General features: G+C 46.7%; 1 protein-coding gene across 1 annotated transcript; it reads right to left on the reverse strand.

Annotated features, from left to right (window-relative positions):
- Window positions 1-3,067: 3,067 nt before the first annotated feature.
- On the reverse strand, window positions 3,068-11,541 carry DUSP26 (dual specificity phosphatase 26). The gene is made up of 4 exons (XM_025886105.2): window positions 11,254-11,541; window positions 8,993-9,275; window positions 7,333-7,547; window positions 3,068-6,804 (listed from the first exon to the last, which is right to left on the reverse strand). Exons 2-4 carry the CDS (start codon window positions 9,211-9,213, stop codon window positions 6,605-6,607), a joined length of 636 nt encoding a protein of 211 aa, XP_025741890.1. The 5' UTR covers window positions 9,214-9,275; window positions 11,254-11,541; the 3' UTR covers window positions 3,068-6,604.
- Window positions 11,542-26,548: the final 15,007 nt, after the last annotated feature.

Here is a 26,548-nt window from a genome sequence, read left to right on the forward strand (position 1 = left end):
TGCTCTGTTTGAATTGCCATGGGGTGTCTCTCCCTGAGCCTGCTCTCACATTGGTGGCCCCATGAATAGTTATTTGAAATGCTACGGCTCTGTGAGGCATGGTCAGAAATTCAAATGAAAAATGCTCCTGGATTCCTTCCAGTTCTGGTGTTTTTTAGGTTGTGATCATTCACCTGTGTGTCCTGAGCTGGGCTGGATTACAGCCTTGTCTTGCTTGGCAGCTGGGAGTTTGCTGGGCCTGCATGCATTGGCAGGGGACACACCAGAATGAGCCTTTGCTCTGGGTGTCAGGCCTCTCCTCACTTCTTTGACTACTTTCCTCATCTTGTACCATTCCTTTCTCCTAATGCCAACGAGTGTCCTCCCATCCCTGGGCCAGGGGCCGAGGTGCAGTGCAGCTAGGAAGGAGTGTTCTAAGTTGCGAGTACAATTTAGCCTTGTGTTCAGTCCCACAGGTGGGGATGTGGAGATTCTTGAAGCCGACTCTGTCTTCCTCCCAGGTTAATATTTCTTTCTTTCTCCTTTTCTTTCTTTTCTTTTTCTTTCTTTCTTCTTTAAGATAAGATATTTCTTATCCTAAGAAGCCCAGAGCATGCATTGGCAGCTGTCTTTTTCTTTCTTTCTTTCTTTCTTTCTTTCTTTCTTTCTTTCTTTCTTTCTTTCTTTCTTTCTTTCTTTCTTTTTTTCTTTCTTCCTTCCTTCCTTCCTTCCTTCCTTCCTTCCTTCCTTCCTTCCTTCCTTCCTTCCTAAGATCTTATTTATTTGCCAGAGAAAGAGTACGAGCAGGGGGAGCCGCAGAGGGAGAGGGAGAAGCAGACTCCCTGCAGAGCAGGGAGCCCAAAGTGGGGCTCGATCCCAGGACCCTGAGATCATGACTGGGGCGCAAGGCAGCTGCTTAACCGACTGAGCCACCTGGCGCCCCCCACCCCAGGTTAATATTCCTACTGCCCCTCTTGCCTTGTCCTCTTCCCAGCTGCCACTGGCCTCAACTGGGATTAGGAGCTTAGGTTCCATCGAGGTTATAAGCGATGGAAGTGGACTTGCCCCGCCCTGACCCTGTTTGTGAGTGAACTCTGAAGAGCAACAGGGAGAGGTCCCTCCCCTCTGATTTTTCCCTACCCAAATAATCCCACAATTCTCAAAAATATAAACTGCCTCAGGGAAAGTTACCTAGGGGGAAGAGAGTTCCTTTCTTTTAGTCTGCAGACCATCAGAACGTGGCTGATAAACATTCCTCTCCCTGCTGCCCAAGGTCACTTTCTACTTGTTTTCACCGGCTTAAGATTCCTTCCTGAGAGACTGGCTGTGCTCGCCACCTTCTCCCAGGCCACCTCCAGGTGCTAAACGGGAATTGGGCAGAGGGCTTAAGTGTCTGCCAAATCAAGGGGACAATCCTAGGCCATTTCGAAGGCTAGTGACCACTGGCCACAAACAGAACGTTCCAAGAATGGCTGGGGTTGAAGTGGGGATTGGGAAAAAAGGAGGCAAGGTGGACTGCTCTGGGCTTCTTAGGATAAGGAATATCTTACATTCCTGGGCAAGACGTTAGGACCCTGTGGGGTTGGTTTAGCACAGGGGCTGCAGGCAAATGATCTTAAGGAGTGAGGCAGGTCCAGGGTTGGAACGTATATCATGATGGGTCATAATGAACCAGACAGCAGGTGGTACCTCATCGAAATGGGGCAGCCCCCACTCACCATGGTTAAGTGGAGATGTAGGCTCACTGTCCCTTTCAACTTTTTTTTTTTTTTAAGATTTATTTATGTGACAGAGAGAGACACAGCGAGAGAGGGAACACAAGCAGGGGGAGTGGGAGAGGGAGAAGCAGGCTTCCCGCGGAGCAGGGAGCCCAATGCGGGGCTCTATCCCAGGACCTGGGATCATGACCTGAGCCGAAGGCAGACGCTTAATGACTGAGCCACCCAGGCGCCCCAGTCCCTTTCAACTTTTTAAGAGAAACTAGACATCCAAGTTTGGTGGAACATTTCCCCGGCGTTGACACATGGCACAGAACGCGGAGCACCCTCTGTGGGCAGGTTCAGCGCTCCGGCTGCCACTTCGCTTACCCCTAAGGGCAAGCCCTTCCCTCGTGAATCTTTCTCCCTCCACGGTGTGTCACCAGCTCCCAATTTAAAACAAAAAACAAAACAAAACAAACAAACCCCCCCCCAAAAAAAAACCCAACCAAACCATGTTGGAGATTAGTCTCAGCATTTTGAACCAATGGCTAGATGTTCACATGGAAAGGTTTTCCTGGAGAGTCCAGGGGCTTATATTCATTTCCCACTGTGTTGAAACAAATCACCACAAACTGAATGGCTTAAACAATGTGAATTTATTATCTTACAGTTTTGTAGATCAGAAGTCTGACATGGGTCTCATGGGGCTAAAATCAAGCCCTGTCTGCAGGGCTTTGTTCCCTTCTGGAGGATCAGAGGAGAATCCATTTTCTTGCCTTTTCCCAGCTTCTAGAAGCCGCCGGCATTCATTCCTTCCTGACCCAGCAATGGGGGTTCAGCCCCCACATCAAATCTCTCATCACAGCATCAAAAGGTTCTCTGCTTTTCAGGATTCATGTGATTGGGCCCCCCAGGCAATCCAGTGTTATTTCCTCATGCAAGGTCGTAGTTTAAAGGTTTTTTTGTTTTTTAATTTATTTAAGCAATCTCTGCACCCAGTGTGGGGCTCGAACTCATGACCCCGAGATCCAGAGTTGCATGCTCCACCCACGGAGCCAGCCAGGCATCCCACAAAGTTGTAGTTTAAATGCCTCTGCAAAATCCCTTTTGCCACATGAGGGAACATTTTTATAGGATCCAGGCATTAGGGTATGAACAGGGCTCTTCCCTAAACTTTTGAACCTTTTCTTCAAAAAAAGCTCTGGGGAGAGAAACCTATGATAAAAAGCTTTCTTTCTTTCTGTCTGTCTGTTTCCTTGTTTTATTATTTTTTAAAAGTCTTAATTCTGCATACAGTGTTATATTAGTTTCAGATGTACAATAGAGTGATTCAACAATTCTTTTTAAACAGATTCTTTTTTTTTTAAGATTTATTTATTTGAGAGAGAGAGAGAGAGAGAGAGACAGTGAGTACAAGGAGAAGCAGGCTCTCTGCTGAGCAGGGAGCCCGATGTGGGGCTCGATCCCTGGGCTCCGGGATCATGACCCGAAGGCGGATGCTGAACCGACTGAGCCACCCAGGCGCCCCTGATTCAACAATTCTGTACATCACCCAGTGTTCATCATAAGTGCATTCGTAATCCCCATCACCCTATTTCACCCCTCCCCTCTGGTAACCATCAGTTGGGGTTTATCTTTCTTCATAACCAGACTCACTCTCCTCCACCCCCCCCCCCCCCATCAGGCTTCCTTCTCTGTAAGAGATTATTCTAGCAGGGGACTTTCTGCGCCACCAGGCCCGGCCCGCTCCAGCCAGTGGAACGCTCAGTTGCCTTTCTGGCCCCGGTGCCATCTGCTACCTCGGGGCTCAGAAGCAGCCCTTCTCCCTTAGCTCCCCTCCCTGTGGAACTTCTCAGCTGGGATTACTTACAGGGTGAGGGACGGGGCCTCCCCGTCCCCAGGCGCCGCGAAGGCTCCGGGGCTTGCCGCCAAGGCTGGAGTCAACATCACGCAGGCTAGGGCTGGAGGCGGTGAGGGCAGGAGCAGAGCAGGACGACAAGACTGACGTGGGCTGCCATCCCCGAGGGGCAGGGCCCGGCCGGCTGGAAGCTCAGGCTGCATCTGACAAGAGCTCACTTAGTCCTGTCCGTCATCAAGTCCTTTGCTTGGGTTCAAATGGCCAACTGCTCCCATGAAGAGGATTAGGGAGTCTGGACTTTTAGCATCGGTTTTGGCAGGTGGGAGGAACACCAGCCTGTGACAGCTACCCGCCCCCACCCCCAGCCGCTTGGGAGGATAGCACTGATTCTGCATAATGACCAGGCTGTGCCCCCCAGCCCCCCACCTCTCTCCCTGGAACCATAGAGGTCCACAACACACACACACTCACAACCTTCAGTGGTGGAGTCAGGGATGAAAGGCATGGCAGCAGGATGATTTCACCAGGGTGAATCCCAGCACTTCCACTGGCCACTTGTGTGTCCTCCCGAAAATTATTTACCTCAGTTGCCCTGTTCTTAAGTAATGCCAATGACACCTTTCACGGGATTATCAGGAGGATTAAATGGGTTAATACCTTAATAATCTGTAAAGGCAGAAGACTGCCTCGGCAGAGCCGTCACATGGCTTTGTTAAATAATACAAATACGTACCCTGCTCTGAAGGATGATCTTTGGCCAAATCTACTTTAATAGCTTTACTTCTCTACTAGAAGTTAGAAATAAATTCTCAAGTGACTCAGCTTGAAACAATGCGAGGGGATTCGCATGAGGCACGTTCGGCCTGCACTCATACAGCTGTGTTTTCATTTATTTAAGCAATATCTCCACCCAACGTGGGGCTCGAACTCACCTCTCTGTGAAGATAATCTTTGACCAAATTGGCGTTAGGAACCATACTTCTCTACTAGAAGTTAGAAGGTGCTGCAGGTTACATCAATAGTAACAGATATATGTACTAGACTAGAATGAAGGAGGTGCCAAGTCCACTGGTCAGGTCAACACTCAGTCCATCCAAGAGCCTGAGTTACTTCTGGGTTATTTGTACTTATTTTTAAGTCCTCCTGCTCATGGTTCTGATACGGGGTTGATGCATTTTAATTGGAATCCACATTCCTAATGAAGGCCTCACTCTACCCCTTAGATACTCTTGACCCTCAACAATACTAGAAATTTGACATCCTGGCGACCATGCTTTGCTTGAAGCACCGAGACCAGCATTGGCTGCCACAAGCAGAGAGATGCTACTGTTGGCAAGGCTGGGGAGGAAACTTGAAACATGACAAACGCAGACTCTTGGAAACAATCGAGCTGTTAGGCAGAAAGCAGGGGACACAGGAAAGCCAGGGGAGCTGGCTTCACACCACGGGAAGGGATGGGGCAAGAGAAAGAACGCTTATTAAATACTACTGTGCTCTGAGCACAGTATCGCATATCTAATTAAGCTCCCATCGCGACCCTATGGAAGAGGCGGAACTCTCCCACGTGACGAGGTGGGGAGGAGGCAAAGTGACCTGCCCAAAGGCTCTCATAGCCTGGAGGCTCAGGCTGGCAGATCTTTTGGCCTCATGTCACGACCACTGTAGCAGGACTTCATGATGCATGTGTGATACTAGATAGAGCTTTCTCATATTCAGAGCTGGTACAATGGTATGGAAGTTCTGTACCGGTTCCGTACCACCACTGAAGGTGTCCAAGGAGGTGTGTGATGGAGCTCATCAAAGATATTAAAAAGGTAATTTATTTATGCCTTGTTGGAGGGTGGAAGTGGGTCATCTAGGAAGGCACCTTCCAGCTTTGAGATTCTGAGTTTCTATACTTTGGGGTAAGATAGACTTTTAAGGCATATTAAGTGATTTCTTTTCCCTGTATTTTTCACTTTCTCTTCTGTCCCCTTCTCCTCTTCATGAAGATATTCTGTTCTGGGAACGCGTCTTTTTTAAAAGGGGGGATGTGGTGGCTGGCAGTTTGGGCAGCTGGGATAACAGAAAGACCGTACCACTCTCTCTGGTTGGTAAGTCTAAGTTTTTACTAAGTTTACTAAGGAGATTGCATTACATTCTAATGAGGCAAACCTGGAAAGATGACAAGAGGAAGCAATTACATCACCCTTCTTTCCCTCTCCAATTCCTTGGTACTAGGCAAAGCCCAGACGCTCCTGAATGTAGGATTTAGGGCTGGGGTTGATTTAAGATTCACATTCTGCTATCCCATCACGATGGGGACTTGATATAGAAACTGGAAATTTTTTTGAAAATAAAGCGATATTTCGTCCACACCTGAGCTTGGGAACAGAGACCTATTTTAAGCCTGGTGGCGGACGTGCCTTCCCAGCAGCTACACAAAGGGGCTGTAAGCCTGAAGTTTTTGGTCCTCTGCTGCCCCTGTGTGGACATAGTGGGAAACAACACTTCAAGATCTCGCTTGTGGCCAGAGTAAAATTGGGCTTGAGAGAAAGAACCGCCCCCTGAGAATCCCTGGAGGTTTATGACCACGATGAGGGAGTCAGGAACTGTTGCTATCCCCAGAAAGCTGGGGTTTTCCAGGAGAGAGGTGGGGAGCCCCTACAAGCTGTCAATGACTTCACCAGGATCTTGTCTTGTCCACCACCTTTATTTTTCCTCAAGACACCTGCAGCCAGTAAGCGAGCGATCATCTAAAGACTCCCAGGCATGCACCTCTGCAGCTTTTGGCCGCGACCAGCGCCCGCGGGCACAGCGCCAATCCTCCCACACCTCCTCTTCCTGCGCTTGGAGTAACAAGTCTGTGAGTGTCTCCCTCTGGTCTCACAGCTTTTCACACTCTCTCTTCACCGTCTGTCTCTACACCACCATCTACACAACATATCTACACCATCACATTCGTGCTTGCAGCATCCCTGACTCCCTGCACAGGCACAGGACAGGGGAAGATGGGGTATCTGGGCCTCCTCCCTCCAGCTGGGAGCCAGGGCCAAATGCACCCGGCCTGACCCCCTATCCTCTCCCTTCAGGCCTCCAGACCCTGCCGCAGCCTGCGGTCCAGGGCCAGGAGCTGTCGCAAGAAGCCCCGGTTGGGGATGATGCCTCGGTGGTCCTTGACTTTCTTGATGGCCTCCACGAGGGTGAGGTGGTGGTACAGCATGAGGTAGGCCAGTACCAGTGTGGCGGATCGGCTCACTCCCACGGCGCAGTGTACCAGGATCTTCCCTGCGAGGACAGACACACGAGGCGGCCGTGGGACTGTTTGTGGGGGGCTGGAGGCGGCTAGGGAGAGGGCATCGGGGCCAGGTGAAGAGGACGAGAGGGAAGCAGGTGCACACGGCGACAGGATGGGGTGCCGACTAGGGGTGGGAAGAATGCCGACCCCTGGGAGGCCTGGACGGGATAAGATGGACAACGTGCAGGAGCTCAGCGTCCGGGAGCCTGAAAAGGGCTCCCAGGGAGACAGACGCACATCACTAACGTAAAACTGAGTCTCGCACAGAGTGAGGATCCGGGGGTCTGTTGAGTGTTCCCCAGTGCCTTAGCATCTGCGCTCTGTTAACACTTTGGATTATTTCCTTCTCTTCTTCTCACGCACTGCCTTTAACAAATAGTTGGGAGTGTTTTTCTTGCCTTCATATCAGATCTGAGAGTTCCATCATGTCATTCAAATCTCTCCGGCCTTGACCCTCCAGATTTCCCCTAACTCCGATGTCCCTCGTTCCCTCCCTCCCCCGGGCTTTCCCCTCCTACCTCCTGGCTGGTTCAGCGCCCGGTGGATGAAGTCAGCAGCCGTCTGGAAGTGGATGCTCATGTCAAAGGCTGGCGAGTCATGGGCCTCAACACCCAGGTAGCGGATGCCCAACCCCTCGTAGGCCTCGGGCGTGCCTCGCCACCTGCTGTGTGAGGCATTGAGGACGTGGGTGACGCCCAGGCGACGGAGCTCCCGGCGGTTGTTAGCTATGTCCCTGCATTGAGTAGAGGACGAAGGGAGGTTGGGGAAGCTAGGCTCTGGAGCAAGAAGCCCTGGCCTCCACCCTGTCCACTGCCTAGCTAACGTCATTGGCTCCATGCCTCCGCTGAACTTACTGAGGACCCAGAGCAGGGAACCAAGATGGGCAACGACCTGGCATCTCGTCCTTGAGGAAGGGTTGAGGGTACTGGGGAGGTTCTGCCTGGAGAAGAGAAGACTAATGGGGTGGGCGAACGATAGCCGTAATAAAATATTGAGAGTCCTCCAAGGCAGCTTGATCTGTGGGAAGGACTGGCTCTGTACTTCGTGTACAGAAGTATGTACTAACTGGAATCCAGGTGAAGAAAGACAGAAACACCTTGGGAGAGAATGACTCTCCTGTCACTGGGGTATTCAAGCAGAGAGAGGAGGTCAACGTGTAGGCATGGATGTGCAAGAGGGGATCTGGACCTCAGCTGGGTTGTTGGACCAGCTCACGTTCAACCTCCCTGCTAACCTTGAGGTGATAGGATTCTGACCCTTGCTCCCACACCTAGCTCCCCTGTTACTTTCTGCTCTCGTTGACACCCAGAATGTTCTCATGTTCTACTAGTTACTCCATGCTCACATGGACCGTGTTTTACGACGTCACCTTTGAGGGTTCCTCTGGCCCATCCCCCTCAGCTTAGTGGCAGACATCTCTCAGGCAACATGGCCATACCTCAGGGCCAACGCCCTGTCCAGTGCAAACTCCTCAAGCACAAGCACTGAACTTGAACCTCCAAGTCCTGGCTCTGCTACTTACAACCCGTGTGACCTTGGGCCAGTCACAACGTCTCTGAGCTTCAGTTTTGCCATCTGTAACCCTGGGGGCAGTGGTACCTACCTCACAAGGCTGTTGTGAAGATTAAGAGAGAAAATGCATGTGAAAAACTCCTTGTAGACTATGAAGCCCTTGAGAGACAGAGAAGTGATGGGCTTCTTCCCTGGATGCTCTTCTCTCCAGGGCCCCCATGGTGCAGAGCCTCTGCATACACTGTGGCTTTGCCTGGTCAATCCCTCGGCTTCCTACCCACTTCCTGGCTCCCGACAGCTGCCCAGGTCCAGCATCACAGCACAATACGTGGAAGGTCAGGGAAGACATCTATGATGTCCGCCACATGGCATCGGCACTCAGTAATTAATTTTGCTAGGTGAGTGATGTTATTACTTGAACAGAGACTATCTGTCCAGAGTTGGGCATATCAATAATCCTGCCCCAACTCCCCCAAACCCTCCAGCCTCCACTCTCTGCCCATGCACCCCTGCCCCTCCCTCCTCAAGCTGGAACCAGCAACACGACTCAGCACCTCCCTGCCACCCTTCTCCTTTCTTCTTGTGCGGGTACACACACACACACACACACACACACACACACACACACACACGTGCAGCCATGACCCCGGGCTGCCGGGTACGTACTGATCTCCGAGGTAGAGGCCCGGCCAGACCTCATCGGCATGGTTACAGGCGGTCTTGCCTGTGTAGAGCAGCCTCTCCAACTCAAAGACATTGAGGAAGGGATGTTGAACATCTGGCATCTCCTCCAGGGCCCCTCTAGTGCGAACAGGAGACCTTGAGCCGCTCCGGGAGAAGCGGGCCATGAAAGTCATGGAGGCCCAGAGCCAGTTACCAGGGCACATCTTAGAGGCGGCTGCAGGGGTGGCTACGCGCCAACGATGGGTCAGTCTCCAGGTAGCTGTTGCTGGAGGAGGGATGGAAGGGAGACACACCTGAGTGGGTCCGGAGCAGCTGCTTCCTGCTTGCCAACTGGGCTGGGCCCTGGGGAGAAGCTTCTCAAGGGAGGGAAGGGAAGTCTGGCCCTGGTGGGGGTGAGGGGGCTCCCCAATTACTCTTTCCTTCAAGCTGCGGCAGCTCCTTTCTGCTCTTTGGCTCAGCCAGGCAAGGAGGTGGGAGTCACATGTCCTTGTTTACGGGGAGAGGGAGCTGCCCAGCTGCTGGCTTTCTGCCCCACCACTCCACCCCCACTCCCAACACATACACAAACACATACACACACGCACACATTTGATATTTGGGTGGCAGTGCCCATTGCGGGAGCTCTTGCCAGCCGGAATCTGGGTTTCATCTGCCTGGGTCCCCAGGCAAAGAGCCCAGGGAGCTGGGAGGGGAATGGGGGGGGGTGGCTTTGGACCCACCCAGAGAGAATGAGCAGGAAGATAGCAGCAGCTGGGGCCATGACATATGCCAAGCCCTTCTCCTCAGCACCAGAGAGATGGCCTGCTTTAACCCATTCCTGCCCTACCACTGCTTCAGAGTTAAGCCTACTATGGGAAGTGTTATGTTGGGGGCTGGGGTGAGTGGGGAAGAGCAAAAAAGAGAAAGTGTAAGTTTTTGAAAAATACTTGCCGAAGGCATGCACTAATGGAGGAGGGTGCCAAGCTAAGTGCACAACAGCCAATCCACTCTCCTTTGATCAGCATGCAGAAATTATTGATCAAACCTCTTCTCTCCTGTGAGGATTTCTGAGTCAAGCAGGGCTGGAGTAATGTGTCTGGGTGTGTAGGGGAGAGGCGGAGCCTGGGGGCTGAGGAAGGGAAGGGATGAGGGATTCTGCCAGGCCCAGGGGCTCAGAGGCTGAGTTGCTGTTGGAGTCAAGTTACCCTATGCGGGGCATGGGGTTGGCAGTGAGGGGCTTAGCAGGTGTGCCTCATACTCCCTGTGGACAACTGGCCTTTGTAAAAGGCTTGTGCGGAGCCGCAGAGCTGGGAAGAGCCAGCCTTTGAGACGTGTCCTGGGTCCTTCAGGCAGAGAGGCCACTGTGACAAGAGCTCCTCCATCTTCCTCCTCCCCCTCTCCCATCACCAGGGTGGATCGGTCCCAAGGATTCCCTTTCCACTCCCTTCCCGGTCCTCAACCAAAAGTCTAGTATGGAGAGGCCATCTTTGACCTGCACACACTCTGCGGACCCATCCCTCCCTGTGAGCCAGGGCCCCGGCTCTCCTTTCCCCCAGGCCAGGGGAGACTGAGCACTAACAGGTCTTAGGAAGCAGGGGCATTAGGATCAGGGCTGCTGAGGGGAGCCTGGACCTTAGGGCGTTCAGGGAGAGAGATGTTTGCAAAGGCTGGGGCAGAAAGAACACAGAAATATAGCACTCTAGCCACCATCGCCATCACCAACCACCACCACCATCATCATTCCATCATCATCATCACCATCATCATCATCATCATCATCATCATCATCTGCCTCATCTTCTCAGGCCTAAAGACCCCACCACTTTATTCCCAAACAACGGTTTCTCGAAATAGGTTCTGCTGCCCCGGTGATTGATGCTAAAGGGTAAAGCGGAAGCGGGAAGGAGCCCAGGTGTAGGGAGGAGCTCTGTGGGACTCTATTTCTCCCTGAGGCTGGCGGAGCCCCATTCCGTCCCGGGGTACACCCCTCGGCCTTCTCCAATCCCATCAGCCGCGTTCAGGCGCCCTGGTGTGCGGCCCCCCTTCCCCCCGGCCGCCGTAGAGGTTGTAACAGGTTCATGGCTGTCGCCCCAGCCCCGGCCAGCACAGACAGCCCGGCGCTGAAGGTGCAGGGAGGGAGCCCTGGGGAGCTCAGCTAGCTCGGCTCCCGCGTACCCCCACCTCCCCGCCCAGCCCAGCCCAGCCGGGAGCCGTGCGCCTCTCGGCGCCGCGGGGGAGGCGACCACCCCCCACAGCCCCTCTACCTGGGTGCGAGCGCGGCGCGGGGTCTCAGTCGCGGAGGCCAATGTCAGGCGCAACCAGCCCCACGGCCATGACTCTCCTGCGGCCGCCGCCGCCGCCGCCCCCGCCCGCTGCCGCTGCCGCTGCCGCTGCGAGACCGGCTGACGGATTAGCCTCTATTTTTAAGCCATGACACACACGTCGAAGTAGGGTTCCTATCGGTGTGTCGCTGACACACAGGGACGCAGCCCGACGCCCAGCGGCCCGAGCGCACACGCAGCGTGGGCTGGCCCGCGGGTGTTTACAGCCCAGACACAGAGCACGCAGCCGAGCAGCCCCGCCTCGCGTGCATGCTCTGGCGGACGTGTGTTTTCGGAGCTGCGCCAATTACAAGGCATTTTGCTTGAGGATGTCATCATACAAGCCGTCCCAGACGGTGCCTTAAACATACTCGCTCCTCCCCAGACAGCATTAGTTAAGTACATAGACACCATGGCGCGCCTTACTTGTCCATTCCTTATTCTCAAGAACACCGTGTCATAAATAACACGGGTCGGGAGCCCTTATTAGTATTTAGTATATACCACGGGTTTCACATCTTTTCCCTCAGTTTATCCTCACCACAGGTCTGGGAGCTAGGTAGCATTATGATTGTCCCCATTTTAGGGAGGAGGAGACTGAGGCCCAGGGAGGTGAAGTCACTTGCCCAGGCCACACGCTAGTTATGGGCTGTGCTGAGTTTCAGACCCTGGCAGTCTGACTCGAAGTTCATGTCCTTAACTGTTCTAAACCAGTGACCCCACACAATGGAGAAGGCACAGTGGATTTCTATCAGGAAGCCACTTCCGGCAGCTCAGCTCTTAAGTGAACGCCTTTCCCTCTTAACTCTGGAAGAAATTCATGCCCCTACCTCTTCACTTGTGCTGCCTTTCAGTGATGTTCAGCTTTACCTGCTTTTCTACTGTAATCACCTTGTCAGTTCTAAGTCAGTCAACACTTCGAAGGTAGGGATGGTGCTGCCGTCCCCAGTCCCCAGGTCATCGTGTGATGGAGGAGGTGGTAGAGGGAATATACATGTCAGCAGAGGATGCTGTTGAAAACCAGGCAGATGTGGACTCCGGGAGAGTTGTCAGCAGGAAGTGGATAAGATCAGGCTGGACATGGTTTCAGATAACACATTAGCAACTGGAGCCAAAATCAGGACTGACTATGTTCCTAGCAGGGGTGGGGGGGGTGAGGCTTTGATCTGCAGTCAGAGAAAGTTCTTATTGGCCAAAGTGACACAGTCCTCAGGTCAGTTTTGTGCTAAAGAGGAGGTTCCATCACAGACTGCCGGCAAGGATTAATTTCCCTCCCTAGCCTTTTCCTTTCTAGAGAAGCAAATTCAGTTCCTTTCCATGCCTTCTTGGCATGATGATTTACATGAAGAAATGAAATCCTCATCATTTAAAACAAAGGGATTGGCCTGGGAAATTTGAAATTTTAATTTGTCGTCCCAAGAAAAGTGAGTAAAAAATGGTCACAAATCAAATCGTGAAAGAACACATATTACTGGACTAACCTCATTTTAAGTGACAGAGTCTTTGGGGTTGGTAGGTTGAGAAGATGTTGTAGGCAAACTTGATCTCAAGCTTTGGCAAGACTTCCGTTTCAACCCTGCATTTCACTTTTCTCAAAAAGCTGGAAAAATATGCTTTAAAGCATGCCATGGACAACATGGGCAGATGTTTACAGGTAACCATAGAAGTTGTCCATGGATCAACATCTTCATTAATGGGCCATTAATGACCAGGGTTCAACCCATAACTCAGGCAGCTTTATATTTTTCTTTGTAGCTAGGAGGTTTATTATGTTTCTAGGTGACATCAAACAAAATTAAGGACGAGAGGGGGAGGGAGGATGGAGGAAAGAGTTAGTGGGGAGAAGGTAATGGTAGGACAGGAGAAAGTTGGAAGCTAATAGAAGCAGCATGTATTGACAATTTACTATCTGTAAATCCCTTGCGCTTTCACATTTATCAGCTCATTTGATCCCACCCAACTTTCAGGTGGGTGTTATTATCATCACTGAATGCATGAGGAGACTGACACTCGGCCAGATGTTAATTCACCCACAGCTAGTCAATGGCAGACCGCGGTCCAAACTCAGGGCTAGCTGATTCGAAACGTTTGTATTTCAAGATGAGGCTGAAGAGTCGTTTCCTTTATAAAACCTTTCTGGATCCACTCTCTTTTGTCTGCTTCCTTGTTTGTGTTGATACAGATATCTATCAAAGGACCCATGAGCTATATGTAGCCTCACTTATTTCTATGTTTCTTTCTTTATTTTTAAATATTATTTATTTATTTGATAGAGAGAGAGCAAGAGAGCAAAAGCAGGGGGAGCAGCAGAGGGAGAGGGAGAAGCAGGCTCTCTGCTGAGCAAGGAGCCCTATGCTGGGACTCCATCCCAGGACCCCGGGGATCACGACCCAAGCAGGAGGCAGATGCCTAACCGGTTGAGCCGCCCAGGTGCCCCTCTATATTTCTTTAAATCTCTGCCCTCCATATTAGAAGGCATGAATGGATACATTATACTGGGATAACTAAGATGGAAAAATGAGGCTACTGAAAAATAGGAATAGGTTTCCAAACCGTCTCAAAAGAAATACCTCACTCCCCCCAAAATATTTAAGTAGGAGAGAGAGGGGGAGGAGTGGGAAAAAAAAACCCAAGAGACACCAACAACCATGTGTTAAATGGTAGTTCTAACCCCTACCATCAACTACAGGCTGGGCACTACTATGCTAAGTGCTTTACATAGATTAGCTAATTTAATCCCATAAAGTAGGTATTATTAATTCCATTTTACAGTTGAGGAAACAGGTTTAGAGTGGGGGCAAATCCACTCTGAAGCGGCCAAGCAGCTAATAAGTAGGATTTGAGCATGGATTTAAACCCAGGACTGTTTTAAACCAAAGCCTGTGCCTCACATCACTGTAGCAAGCAGGCTTACCTAAAGAAAAAGAATAGCAATAGCTAAAATGTTCCAAGTCCTACTGTGTGTCAGGCATTCAGTAGAAATTACATGAAAGAAGGCATGCTCAAGCCTTGAGTCCTGGTCCCTTAGGAGGCGTGGCTCTCCAGGGGCAGGATCCGCTGGGTGTGCGCGCTGGGGACGTCCGCCGCTGCAGGGTACCGCTTTCCCGACACAAGACACAGCAGAAGGACGGGGACCTGGCTTCCTTCCAGCCACCACGCCCCCAGTACCGCCACACCCATCGCTCCGGGGCTGGTCCACCCCGGGCTGGTCCACCCTGACGTCTGCTGCAGGTGTAGACAGCATTTTCACCGGAAGGGTCCAGTAGCAGAAGATAGACAATTGTGACTTTATTTAGCGATGGGAATGTGGAGAGGGGAGGCGGGGCAGAAGACTCGGTGTCCTTTTGAGGGGCCCCGTGTTGATTCTGACTTATTCTTCTAAATCTCCATTCATCCAGTGCCTGTCCTTTGGCTTCTTCCTCCGCCCTGGGTTAACACCTCCTCTCCCCCAGGTCCGCACGTGGGATTGGTGGGCCTGCCCTCTCGGGTGTCCGCCGGGTGTGAGTGAACATTTCCTCTGCCCGGCTCCTGCTGGTTCTGAACTGGGGGTGGGAGGAGGTGCGTGGGTCCTTTTGGTAGAGGGGCAATCCAGCTTTTGCTTCAACTCTAATAACTTCCTCTCCACCTCTCTTGCAATGCAGCATTCTGTAGCCACTTTCCTCCTGGTTTGCCTAAGGGTGGACACATCTTACCGCTGTGAATATTCACTTTCTCCAAGAGCCACACGTTATCGCACCCAGCAGATATTCCTTCCATCAGCCTGACTTTAGAATGAAAATAAACTCGAGAGGCTAGTGCCCTTATAGCAAAAATAAACCAGGGCATTATGTGCAAATAAACAGGATACAAAAGGAATACGCAGCAAATCCCCCTATTAAAAAAAGAAGGGAAGGAAAAGAAAAGCAGGTATAAATACACATTTTGAAAAAGACCCAAAGAAAAGATGCCGAATATTAAAAGAGGTCATCTCTAGACAGAGTGGGATGACAGATAATTTTTATCTTGTGATTTAAAATGTCTACATTTCCCAATTTTTCTACAGTCCATATGACTTCATTTTAAATGTCAGTTCTATGAAATTGGTTGAGATTTCCTTAGTGGCTTTCTGTGTGGCCAATTTTTTAGCAAATATCCCGCACATGCTAGAAGAGGCTATTTAATCTGTCTTGGAATTCAAGTTTCTATCTTTCTTTCCGTCCTATATAAGGTTTTAAAATATTCTTGGTTTATCAGCTTTTGAGAGATGGATTAAAATCTCCCAGGTTTATGGGCTTGTTAATTCCTTACTCTAACTGATGAAGGATAGTTGGAAGGCAGGCAGGCAGGGATAACGGGCCCCCACCCTAAGAGGATTTTACACCACCCTGGAAGGAGCCCTCCCATATGCCAGGTGACAAAAACCTGATTGGGTGACAGGCACAGGGAGGGTTAACCATATTAAAACAGCCCACGAACAAGTGCATAAAAACCCCTAGATTTAGAAACTCCGATGGCAATCCCTTTGGGTCCCCTCCCTCCTTGGGAGCTTTGTACCATTACTTTGCTATCGCTCAATAAACCTTGCTTTGCTGCCCACCACACTATCTGGTCTACCTCTTCATTCTTTGAAGTGGCATGACCAAGAATAGCGGGCATCAACGGAGAAAAAAATCCTGCAAGATAACTCTGTCCATTTTTGTTTGAGACAGTACCAAGTTGTGTTATTAGATACATAAAATTCACAGGTTTTTAAAAAAAATTATAACTTTTTTTAGTTGGTAGGTTGTCTCTCTAAGGCTTTAAAAAAAATCTCTGTCTGGAACACATGTATATATATTTTATTTTATTTTATTTTAAGTGTAGCTCTCATAAACTGTTTATAGGTAGTTTTAAAAATCAATCTGTATTTTATTTTTAAAAATTTATTTATTTTAGAGAGGGAGAGAGCACTCAAGCAGGGGGAGGGGCAGAAGCAGAGGGAGAGAACCTCAAGCAGACTCCAGGCTGAGCTCAAGCCAGAGGCAGGACTCGATCTCAGGACCCTGAGATCATGACCTGACCTGAAATCAAGAGTTGGCCGCTAAACTGACTGAGCAACCCAGGCGCCCCAATCTGTATTTTAATAGTGATTCTCTTTTTATATTTATTGTGATGACTGATCTATTTAAAATAATTTCTGCCATCTTACTTTTTGTTTTTTTTAAATTTATCATGCTTTCTCTTTCTTCTTGTCTCCTTTTTTTATTTTTCATTTTTTTAAAGATTTTATTTATTTATTTGAGAGAGAGAATGAGATAGAGAGAGAGCATGAGAGGGGAGAGGGGAAGCAGACTCCCTGCTGAGTGGGGAGCCCGATGAGGGACTCGATCCCGGGACTCCAGGATCATGACCTGAGTCGAAGGCAGTCGCTTAACCAACTGAGCCACCCAGGCGCCCTCTTGTTTCCTTTCTTTGGTTCAGTTTATCTCGTGTTTTTTATTCTCTTTACTGAGCTCTGTCAAGTTTCAAGTTAAACAAAGTCTACATTTAATTGGTCCTTTTACCCTCTGCATGAGGATTTTTATTTTAATTTCCTTCAGAAATATTTTTCCTCCCATCTTCTTTATTAATTACGATCCAGTACTTTGAATCCAGCTTTAGAAAAATTTCTTTGTTTCTATGGTCATCAGTCCCATAGTGTGCATAAAGATTGATGCTTTCTCCAATACTTGTGAAACAGTAGCACCCCTCTGCCTAGAGCAGAGTGTCTTCGACCCTTCCTCCTTGCTCCCCTTCCGGGTTCCCCACTGCCTGGAAGCAAAGGTATTGAAAAACTCTGAGTATTTCTTTCATTTCACCTCTCTCAATAATACGTTTATATTGCTGTTTTTTTTGAGTTTTCAGTTTTAGGCATTACCTATTGCTTTCTCAAGATGAACACTGAAGGTTTTTTTTTTCTCTTTATTCCATCCCCCACAAGGTATATATCACCGTCCCCTCCCTATACATTTTTTTAAGATAGCTATATCATAATTTTGTTTATAAGTAGTCAGTGTTTAAGATATTAAAACTATAGAAGTATTATTCACAGTTGAACCACATTATTTGCTATGACGTTTCCTTTCTTGCGTAACTTTGTTTTCCCTCCGGTTAATGAGTATTGTTTGTTTGCTTAATTTTCAGCGATGTCTCACTAATTCAGACCCATACTTTCCCCCAGTTGCCTAAATCTCCTCTTGGCAAACATATCAATTACCTTCTCAGTGTCATTTTTTCCCCATAAGTCTTTTCTGGAACTTTCTGACTTATCCCCGTCCGGACCGGTTGCTCTCTACACTAACGTTGAGCCGTTACCCGTTACCCTAGTATCTCCTCTTATTCTCATGCTGGGAATTCCTTTCGCCTCTGGAAGCCCGGTACCTTGGCATCCTCCTGGATTTAGTAGGATACCCGCATGCTCAAATATGGGATATCCCCCCAGTCCAGAGACCCTTTGTTTTATTTCTTCAGAGAATAGGTCTCCAGTTTCTTCAGAGAATAGGTCTCCAGTTTCAGGCTGGGGTGGGGAAGGAGCCGTTGCCTGACTGTGTAGTGAGAGGAGATGTGAGGGGAGACTTCCAGGGCAGTGTGTGGGTTTAGTCCATCTTCAGACTTAGCTCTAGAAATAGCTAGTGTTGCCAGCCACCTGGCCTTTTGGGTTCTCTGTGGTAAAATCGGATCGATCACCAATATTCCCCAACTGACTTGCCTTCTGCTTCTCAGCACCCAAAATTTTGTTGCTACTGAAATATTTCCTGTTCTTTTCATGCTGGTGGGTTTTATGTTTGAAGAAAATCCTTTGACTGTCATTTTTGTGGGGTTTCAGGAAGAAGCAGAATCAAATGCTGGCTTATAATATGCAGTCTTTAACTGGGAATGCCAGCTGGTTTTTGAAAACACACACAAAATGATTGATATTGTAATTTTTTTCACATTCAGTATTTATTTAGACTTACCAGCGTATTTTAACAATTCTTTTGCATACTCTTGCTTCTTTATCCTTTTCATCCCTTCTAGGTTCATTTTATCATATTTAGTACTTCTTTTTGTACGAGTCTATTGGTAGTAATTTCCAAGTGCTTCAGTGTCAAAAAAATTTCTAATTTGCCTTGACTTGTAAATGATATTTTGCCTGACTTTAGAAATTTTGGTTCCAATTATGTTTCCTCAGCACATCAAAGATATTACTTCATTGTCTTCCAGCATTTATTTTTGCTGATGAGAAGTCTTTTTTTTTTTCAGTGTTCTTGCCATTACTTTATTGTAATCTGCCTTTTTCCTTTGTTGGCTGTAGAATTTTCTCTTTGTCCTTGTAGAATGCTGGCTTCCCAAATAGTACCCGAATAACCTCTTGGTAACACAAAACTGCGTTTATTGCTTATTAGAGGGAGGGAGAATGCTAACTTCACAAATAGCTTCTCCACAAGACCTGATTTATTGAGATTTTGATCTCTGGTTTAAGACAGGTCTTTCAATGTAGGGACTTGATTAGAATTGGGCAATTATCACGATATTAGAGTTCAGGATTTGTAGGGGGTGCCTGGGTGGCTCAGTCAGTTAAGCGTCTGCCTTCAGTTCAGATCATGATCTCAAGGTTTTGAGATCGAGTCCCACTCGGGTTCCCACTAGTGCTTGTGCACACTCTCTCTCTCTCAAATAAATAAATAAAATCTTTATTTATTTTTTTATTTATTTGACAGAGAGACACAGCGAGAGCAGGAACACAAGCAGGGCGAGTGGGAGAGGGAGAAGCAGGCTTCCCGCTGAGCAGGGAGCCCAATGTGGGACTCCATCCCAGGACCCTGGGATCATGACCTGAGCCGAAGGCAGACGCTTAATGACTGAGCCACCCAGGTGCCCAAATAAATAAAATCTTAAAAAAAAAAAAGAGTTTAGGATTTGTGGAAACAGGAAGGTGAGGCTTTTGAGACAAGGCATTCAAAGAGTCTTGGAATGTAAACTGTATGTTGATGTTTTCTTGAATTGCTGAGTCTTTTGATAAGTTTCTATGATGAACTATAAAGTTATTTGCAACTTTTCCTTCTTGGATAAGAGTCACCTGGATTAGCAAAATTATGCTAATGAAGGCAATGGAATAGTAAGGTTGTGTTAATGAAGACACCAAACTATGTGTAGGTAGTCTTGGTTTTCATTGTTCTTCCTTGTGGCCATTTTCCAGCCTGAGCTAGAGGATAATGGTGGGCCACTAGTATTGGGGTGTGCGATCAGTCTGGGTCTTCACTGCTCTTTGAGGTAACCCAGTCATGTACCAAGTTTCTGGGAATGTTCAGTTCAACCTCCAAAGTTCTGAGGATGTTTGTTTCAACCTCCATAAGCATCAGATTTCTTGCTCTTTTTGTTAGATGATTATTTACTCCCAGATCCTGATTTCCCTACAGGACCTGGTATACCTGTGGGGCCAACTCTTGTTTCTGCTCAGACGTTGAAAACTCAGCCCATGTGGTCTCTGCCTGGTCTTAGACCCACTGTGGGACCCGTGGCTTCAGCTCCCTCTTACCACTCTCCCAGTTTCTGGGCTTCCCTTCCTATTGCTATGTGTTTTTCTCATCAACATTTTATGCTACAAAATTTCAGTCTTAAAGAGAATTTAAAAATATAGTGGAATGAATACTATTCACCATCTAGATTTAACAGTTGTTAACGTTTTGTCACATTTGCTTTTTCTATTTGTGTATGTGTAAACATATGTTGATATAAATATGTATGTGATTTATTTCTAATTTCCTGCTGATATATATATACACACACATAATTTTCCGTTGTTTTATAAACATAAATTTTTTAATGTAAAATTCAATTAGCCAACATATATTACATCATTAGTTTCAGATGTAGAGTTCAATAATTCATCAGTTGTATTCAACATCTGGTGCTCATCACATCATGTGCCCTCTTTAAAGCCCATCACCCTATTACCCCAACCCCCCACTCACCTCCCCTCCACCAACCCTTAGTTTGTTTCCTATAGTTAAGAGTCTCTCATGGTTTGTCTCCCTCTCTGATAACTTCCCATTTAGTTTTCCCTCCCTTCCCCTATGATCCTCTGTGCTGTTTCTTATATTCCACATATGAGTGAAACCATAGGATAATTGTCTTTCTCTGATTGACTTATTTTGCTCAGCATAATACCCTCCAGTTCCATCCATGTCGATGTAAATGGTAAGTATTCATCCTTTCTGATGGCTGAGTAATATTCCATTGTATATATGAACCACATCTTCTTTATTCATTTTTCTGTCGATGGCCATCTTGGCTCTTTCCGTAGTTTGGCTATTGTGGATATTGCTGCTATAAACATTGGGGTGCATGTGCCCTTTCGGGTCATTACATCTGTATCTTTAGGGTAAATACCTAGTAGTGCAATTGCTGGTCGTAGGGTAGCTCTATTTTTAACTTCTTGAGGAACCTCCATACTGTTTTCCAGAGTGGCTGCACCAGCTTGCATTCCCTCCAACAGTGTAGGAGGGTTCCCCTTTCTCCACATCCTCACCAACATTTGTTGTTTCCTGCCTTGTTAATTTTAGCCATTCTGACTGGTGTGAGGTGGTAGCTCATTGTGGTTTTGATTTGTATTTCCCTGATGCCAAGTGATGTTGAGCATCTTTTCCTGGGTCTGTTGGCCATTTGTACGTCTTCTCTGTTCATGTCTTCTGCCCACTTCTTGAGTGGATTATTTGTTTTTTGGGTGTTGAGTTTGATAAGTTTTTTATAGATCTTGGATACTAGCCCTTTATTTGATATGTCATTTGCAAATATCTTCTCCCATTCTGTAGGTTGCCTTTTGGTTTTGTTGACTGTTTCCTTTGCTGTGCAGAGGATTTTTATCTTTATGAAGTCCCAATAGTTCATTTTTGCTTTTGTTTCCCTTGCCTTTGGATGTGTGTCTAGCAAGAAGTTGCTGTGGCCTATAAACATAAATTTAAAACTAATTTGTGCATCCCAACATACTTTCACCCCAAATACTTTAGTAGTATCTCTTAAAAATAAACACATTCTCATATATACCCACAGTGCCATTATAAACCTAAGCAAACTGACAATAATTCTTTGATATATTTTATTTTATTTTTTAAAGATTTTATTTATTTATTTGGGATAGAGAGAATGAGAGAGAGAGCCCATGAGGGGGGGAGGGTCAGAGGGAGAAGCAGACTCCCTGCCAAGTAGGGAGCCCGATGCGGGACTTGATCCAGGGACTCCAGGATCATGACCTGAGCTGAAGGCAGGGAGTCTGAGCCACCAACTGAGCCACCCAGGCACCCTTTCGATATATATACTCAATTTTCTCCAATTGAGGAGAAATTTTTATAGCTCATTTTTTTTTCAACAAAGACTTAACCAACATTCATGAATTACATATGGTTGTTATGACTTTTGAACTTAGAATGTAATCCCTCCACCATGTTTCCCCTCAATTACATTGGCTTATTAGACATACTAGGCCATTGTCTTAAAGAACGTCCCATATACTGGACTTTTTTGACTGTTTCTTCATAGTGTCATTTACATTTTTCTTCTACCCCTGTATTTCTTGTAACTTAGAGTTATCTCAAAAGCTGTGATTAGTCTTGGGGCACCTGGCTGGCTAAGTTGGTAGAGCATGTGACTCTTGATCTCAGGTTCATTATTTGAGCCCCATGTTGGGTGTAGAATTACTTTTAAAATAAGCTGTGATTAGTCTTGAATGTTTGTGTTTTTTTTTTAGTCTTAAATGTTTTTGTTAAAGATTTTTATTTATTTTATTTGAAAGAGAGAGAGAGAGAGCGCACGAGCGGGGGGAACAGCGGAGGGAGAGGGAGAAGCAGGCTCCCCGCTGAGCAAGGAGCCAGATGTGGGGCTCGATCCTAGGACCCCAGGATCATGACCCAAGCCAAAGGAGGATGCTTAGCCACCCAGGTGCCCCAGTCTTACATGTTTTTGACAAGAACAACTTCATAGGTGGTACTGTATACTTCATATTACAACACATTAGAAATGACCATATGCTTTTAAAGTATAATTTTACATTAAACGGGCTTATGTGTTTGGAGCTGAGTAGGAGTGATAAGATTTCAGGATGTGCTCAAACCATCATTTATGGTAGCAACACAGTTTTTTTTTCTTAAGATAGAGGATACCCTACCATACACATCTTGAATGAATGAATGACTAAATAAATACAGATTTAAGAAGTATGCCCAGTTCTGGGTTGCATGAAGGGGAGTGTGGTCTAGAGAGACCATGAGGAAGATCATCTTGACATTTTTCTCACCAATGGTGGAACCACCCTGGTGTTTAATTTAGCATTAATTCAGCATTTAATTCAAATCAGCTTGCTGTTTAATTCAGCATTAGCTTAAGCACTGAAAGTCTCTACTGTGTGCAAGTCACAGTCCTTACCTGTCAGTCTTTTAAAATCCATTTTAGCAACAGAGAGTCCAGGCATTAGAAAATAGGATCACTTAAAAAAAGCTTCAAGGATGAATAATTTGGCTGCAGAAGGGAAGATTGGAGAGAAATTAAAAGATTTTTTAAAATTTTAGTTTATCAAAATATCCTCCATCCTCGATGAGGTCAGATGTGCTTCCATATTAGAATGCAAGAGTAGATAAAAAGGCTTTCTGACAGTGTTATATCCATTACAAAATGTTCCCAGCAACAAATATTTGTAATGAATAAATAAATAGTATAGCGACAAGCCAGGATTAATTTTCTTCAGTCCGAAATAGTTTAACTTCTGTGATTCATCAGGTCAATGGTTTCAGTATCTCCAGGGCTTTCCATACTTCTGATTTCAGGTTCGAAATAGGTAGCAAAAATTAATTTAGCCAGATCTTAATCATTCACGGCAGGAAGAAAAATTAGGAGATTAAATGTATGACAGATTAAGCAATACTTAGAATGGCAACACTCTTTACTAGTGATCCTGGGAAATTGTACCCCATGAACTCATTGAGATCCTTCTAGCCAGAGTCAGTGAAAGGTTGGTGAAAAGTATATGGATGTTCCTTGTACTGTTCTTGCAACTTTTCTGTAAACTGGAAATTATTTCAACATAAAAAGTTAACATAAAGGCTCTGGCACCTAAAATGAATGAAACAGATGTATCAAGTATATTTCTATCTGGGTACCATACATGCATGATTGTTACTATATTTTACTTATATGCTCTTATCAAGCATATTTACCTTTCTCTGGATAGAGTTCTACACGATTGACTTATCCTCCTAAATTTGTAGGAGATTAAAGGAAGCAAATCAGAAATCCACAATGGTGATATTTAGCAAACTAATAGCAATGGGAGGTTCAGAAAAAGGAAAAAAGAAATCCAATAATTAAAAAATGTAGGGGCAAATAGTCCCCATACTTCAATAGCCCCTCAAACGTTGCTGTTGTACAGCATTGCAACGGAACAGGGGATGTGATGATATCGATCAACGAATGCATACATGGAAAGCAATTAGAATCGTGTCTGACACCTGGTAAGCACTAAATAAATATTAGCTATAATTAGGCTTTTCATGATAGTCTTGCGTTGTCACACATTCAGCTCTTTTATTTCTAAGGCAAGAAACTTTGCAATGTATTTTGCTGGATGAACTGTTGAAGGCAATAATGGAAGCTCGGGGCCTCCCATGTGCTCTTGAAAAATATAGACCCAGTCTTCCCGCCCTCCCCACAAACCCACCTGCTTTGACTCATGCAGGGCCTGCCGCAGCCGGGTGGATAGGATGGGGGCCGAAGCTCACCTTTGAAGGCAGCCAGATAAAGACTCTTCCAAATAGTTTAAAAGTGGGGCGCCTGGGTGGCTCAGTTGGTTAAGCGACTGCCTTCGGCTCAGGTCATGATCCTGGAGTCCCGGGATCGAGTCCCGCATCGGGCTCCCTGCTCAGCGGGGAGTCTGCTTCTCCCTCTGGCCCTCCCCCCTCTCATGCTCTCTATCATTCTCTCTCTCTCTCAATAAATAAATAAAAAAAATCTTTAAAAAAAGCAAATAGTTTAAAAGTAACTGAAGGAAATAGAGGGGAGGAAGGGGGATAAGGCAAGGAGGAAGGAGTGGAAATGGATGATAGAAAAGCTAGCCCTTAGCTATCTAGGAAACTCAGCTGTTCACAATGAGTCATTTCTTTCAAGTTCAGCTGGCATCTAGGACTTTTTTCCAAAGATGGAATGAAAGGTTCTGTGTCTAGTAAGGGAGTTTCAGAGCTCAGGAAAGCAGGAGTAAATAAAGGAACGCCGTGCTCGCGTATTGGCTCTGGGCCATTTTCACCGCCTGTGGCAAAGCATTTAATCTCCTGGAGCCTCGCCTCCTCACCTGTAGATAGAGGGGGAATTCTAATCTCCACCCGGCCCTGTTGACCTTGCAGGGCGGTTGCGAGGCTCATAGGGAGGTCCTCGATGGGGACCACATTTCCCGAACCAAGAATCAGAATGCATGATCTGACAAAAGCAAAGCATGAGGGTACCTAAGGGGATCGTGGCACAAGATGTTTGTAATGCGTTGCCTCAGAAAATCCAGGACTTGTAAAGGGGGAAATGAAGTGGGAGAAAAAAAGCAAAAACGATGGGGCTTGTTGGGGTTAAGAGTAAGAAAAAGAGATCTAGGAGGAATTCACTTCTCCAGCCACTGGAGGCTGCTCTGGTTTCTCTTATAAGTAGCTCCATGCAGCCAACATGCTTTACTAGCCAAGGAATCTTACACTGAACACGGAAGAGCAAGAATATTAAAGAAACACGATCTGAGGAGGGAACTCTGGACACAGGGCTCTTCGTCCCTGGCAGAAAAAGGACAAATCATGAAGACGGGATCTCCCACGAGGCCATAACTCTTTACGGAAAGCCTGGTGGGGCAGTAGGTGGGCTGAGCCACAGGACATCTGAACATAGTAGAACTTAGAGATCCTCCTAATTAGAGAACCTAAGGGGAGGCTACATACCTCTGAGGGAGAGGTGTCAAATTCCCACGGAGGTGCAAATGACTAACATCAGGTTCTTTCCTGATAGTGAGCTTTATTGAGCCAGAGGAAGGAAGGAAATGTATTTCCTCCTAAAAACCTGCTTCTAATTATAAACCTTTCCATGATGGGGGAAAAGCGCAAAAAAGCATAAGGAAAATCTAGGGCTCTTAGCCCCACAATCCAGAGATAACTTCTGCTGATTTGGTGAATTTATTTTCAGTTTTAAGATTTGCCACCGTGGGTGTGGAATAAATTTATAAGCAAAACATTTGGAAACAATATGAATTTTTAAACCCTAGGATATTAAATATTCATTGTTTTGAATTTGGCAAATGCATAAAGGCACAATAAGAAAATAAAAAATCATTTCAAATTCTCAACACTCAGAATGAAATTTTGCTGTTTTGCCTTCCATTATTTCCCGTATGTATACAGATGCACACATATTTTTATGAAAATTAGAATCAGATTCTGCATTCTATTTTGTAACCTGTCGTTTTTTCACTTAGGAGTACTTCATAATGATTTCCCCATTCATTAAATATTTTTAAATACAAACCATTTTATTTTTTATTTTTTTAAGGATTTTATTTATTTATTTGACAGAGAGACACAGTGAGAGAAGGAACACAAGCAGGGGGAGTGGGAGAGGGAGAAGCAGACTCCCGCCGAGCAGGGAGCCCAATGCAGGGCTCGATCCCAGGGCCCTGGGATCCAAGACCTGAGCCAAAGGCAGACGCTTAACAACTGAGCCACCCAGGTGCCCCTAAATGCAAACCATTTTAAATGGCTACACAGTACTTTACTGTGTGGATATATCACAGTGTAACCAATTAGAAAGGGACATTGAAAAAAATGCAGGAAAGAAATTTTCAAGTACCTTTAAGCATTTGGAAATAACCATTTAAATCCACGTAGTTATAGAATTTTTTAAAAAAGATTTTATTTATTTATTTGAGAGAGAGGGAAAGAGTGAGAAACAGCATGAGAGGGGAGAGGGTCAGAGGGAGAAGCAGGCTCCCCGCTGAGCAGGGAGCCCGATGTGGGACTCGATCCCAGGACTCCAGGATCATGACCTGAGCCGAAGGCAGTCGCTTAACCTACTGAGCCACCCATGTGCCCCTAGTTACAGAATTTTTACATGTTCACAAAATAAGATTCAGTAAGTCAGGTCAAACAGGAGACAATTAAGATAAAGACAAGGCAAGGAGCCCTGGGCTGGCTCAGTCAGTAGAACATGTGACTCTTAAGCTCAGGGTTGTGAGTTTGAGCCCTATTTTGGG

Source organism: Callorhinus ursinus, unplaced genomic scaffold (genome assembly GCF_003265705.2).
Source record: "Callorhinus ursinus isolate GAN/ISIS: 27379988/994484 unplaced genomic scaffold, GSC_fseal_2.0 scaffold17, whole genome shotgun sequence".
Lineage (NCBI taxonomy): Eukaryota > Metazoa > Chordata > Mammalia > Carnivora > Otariidae > Callorhinus > Callorhinus ursinus.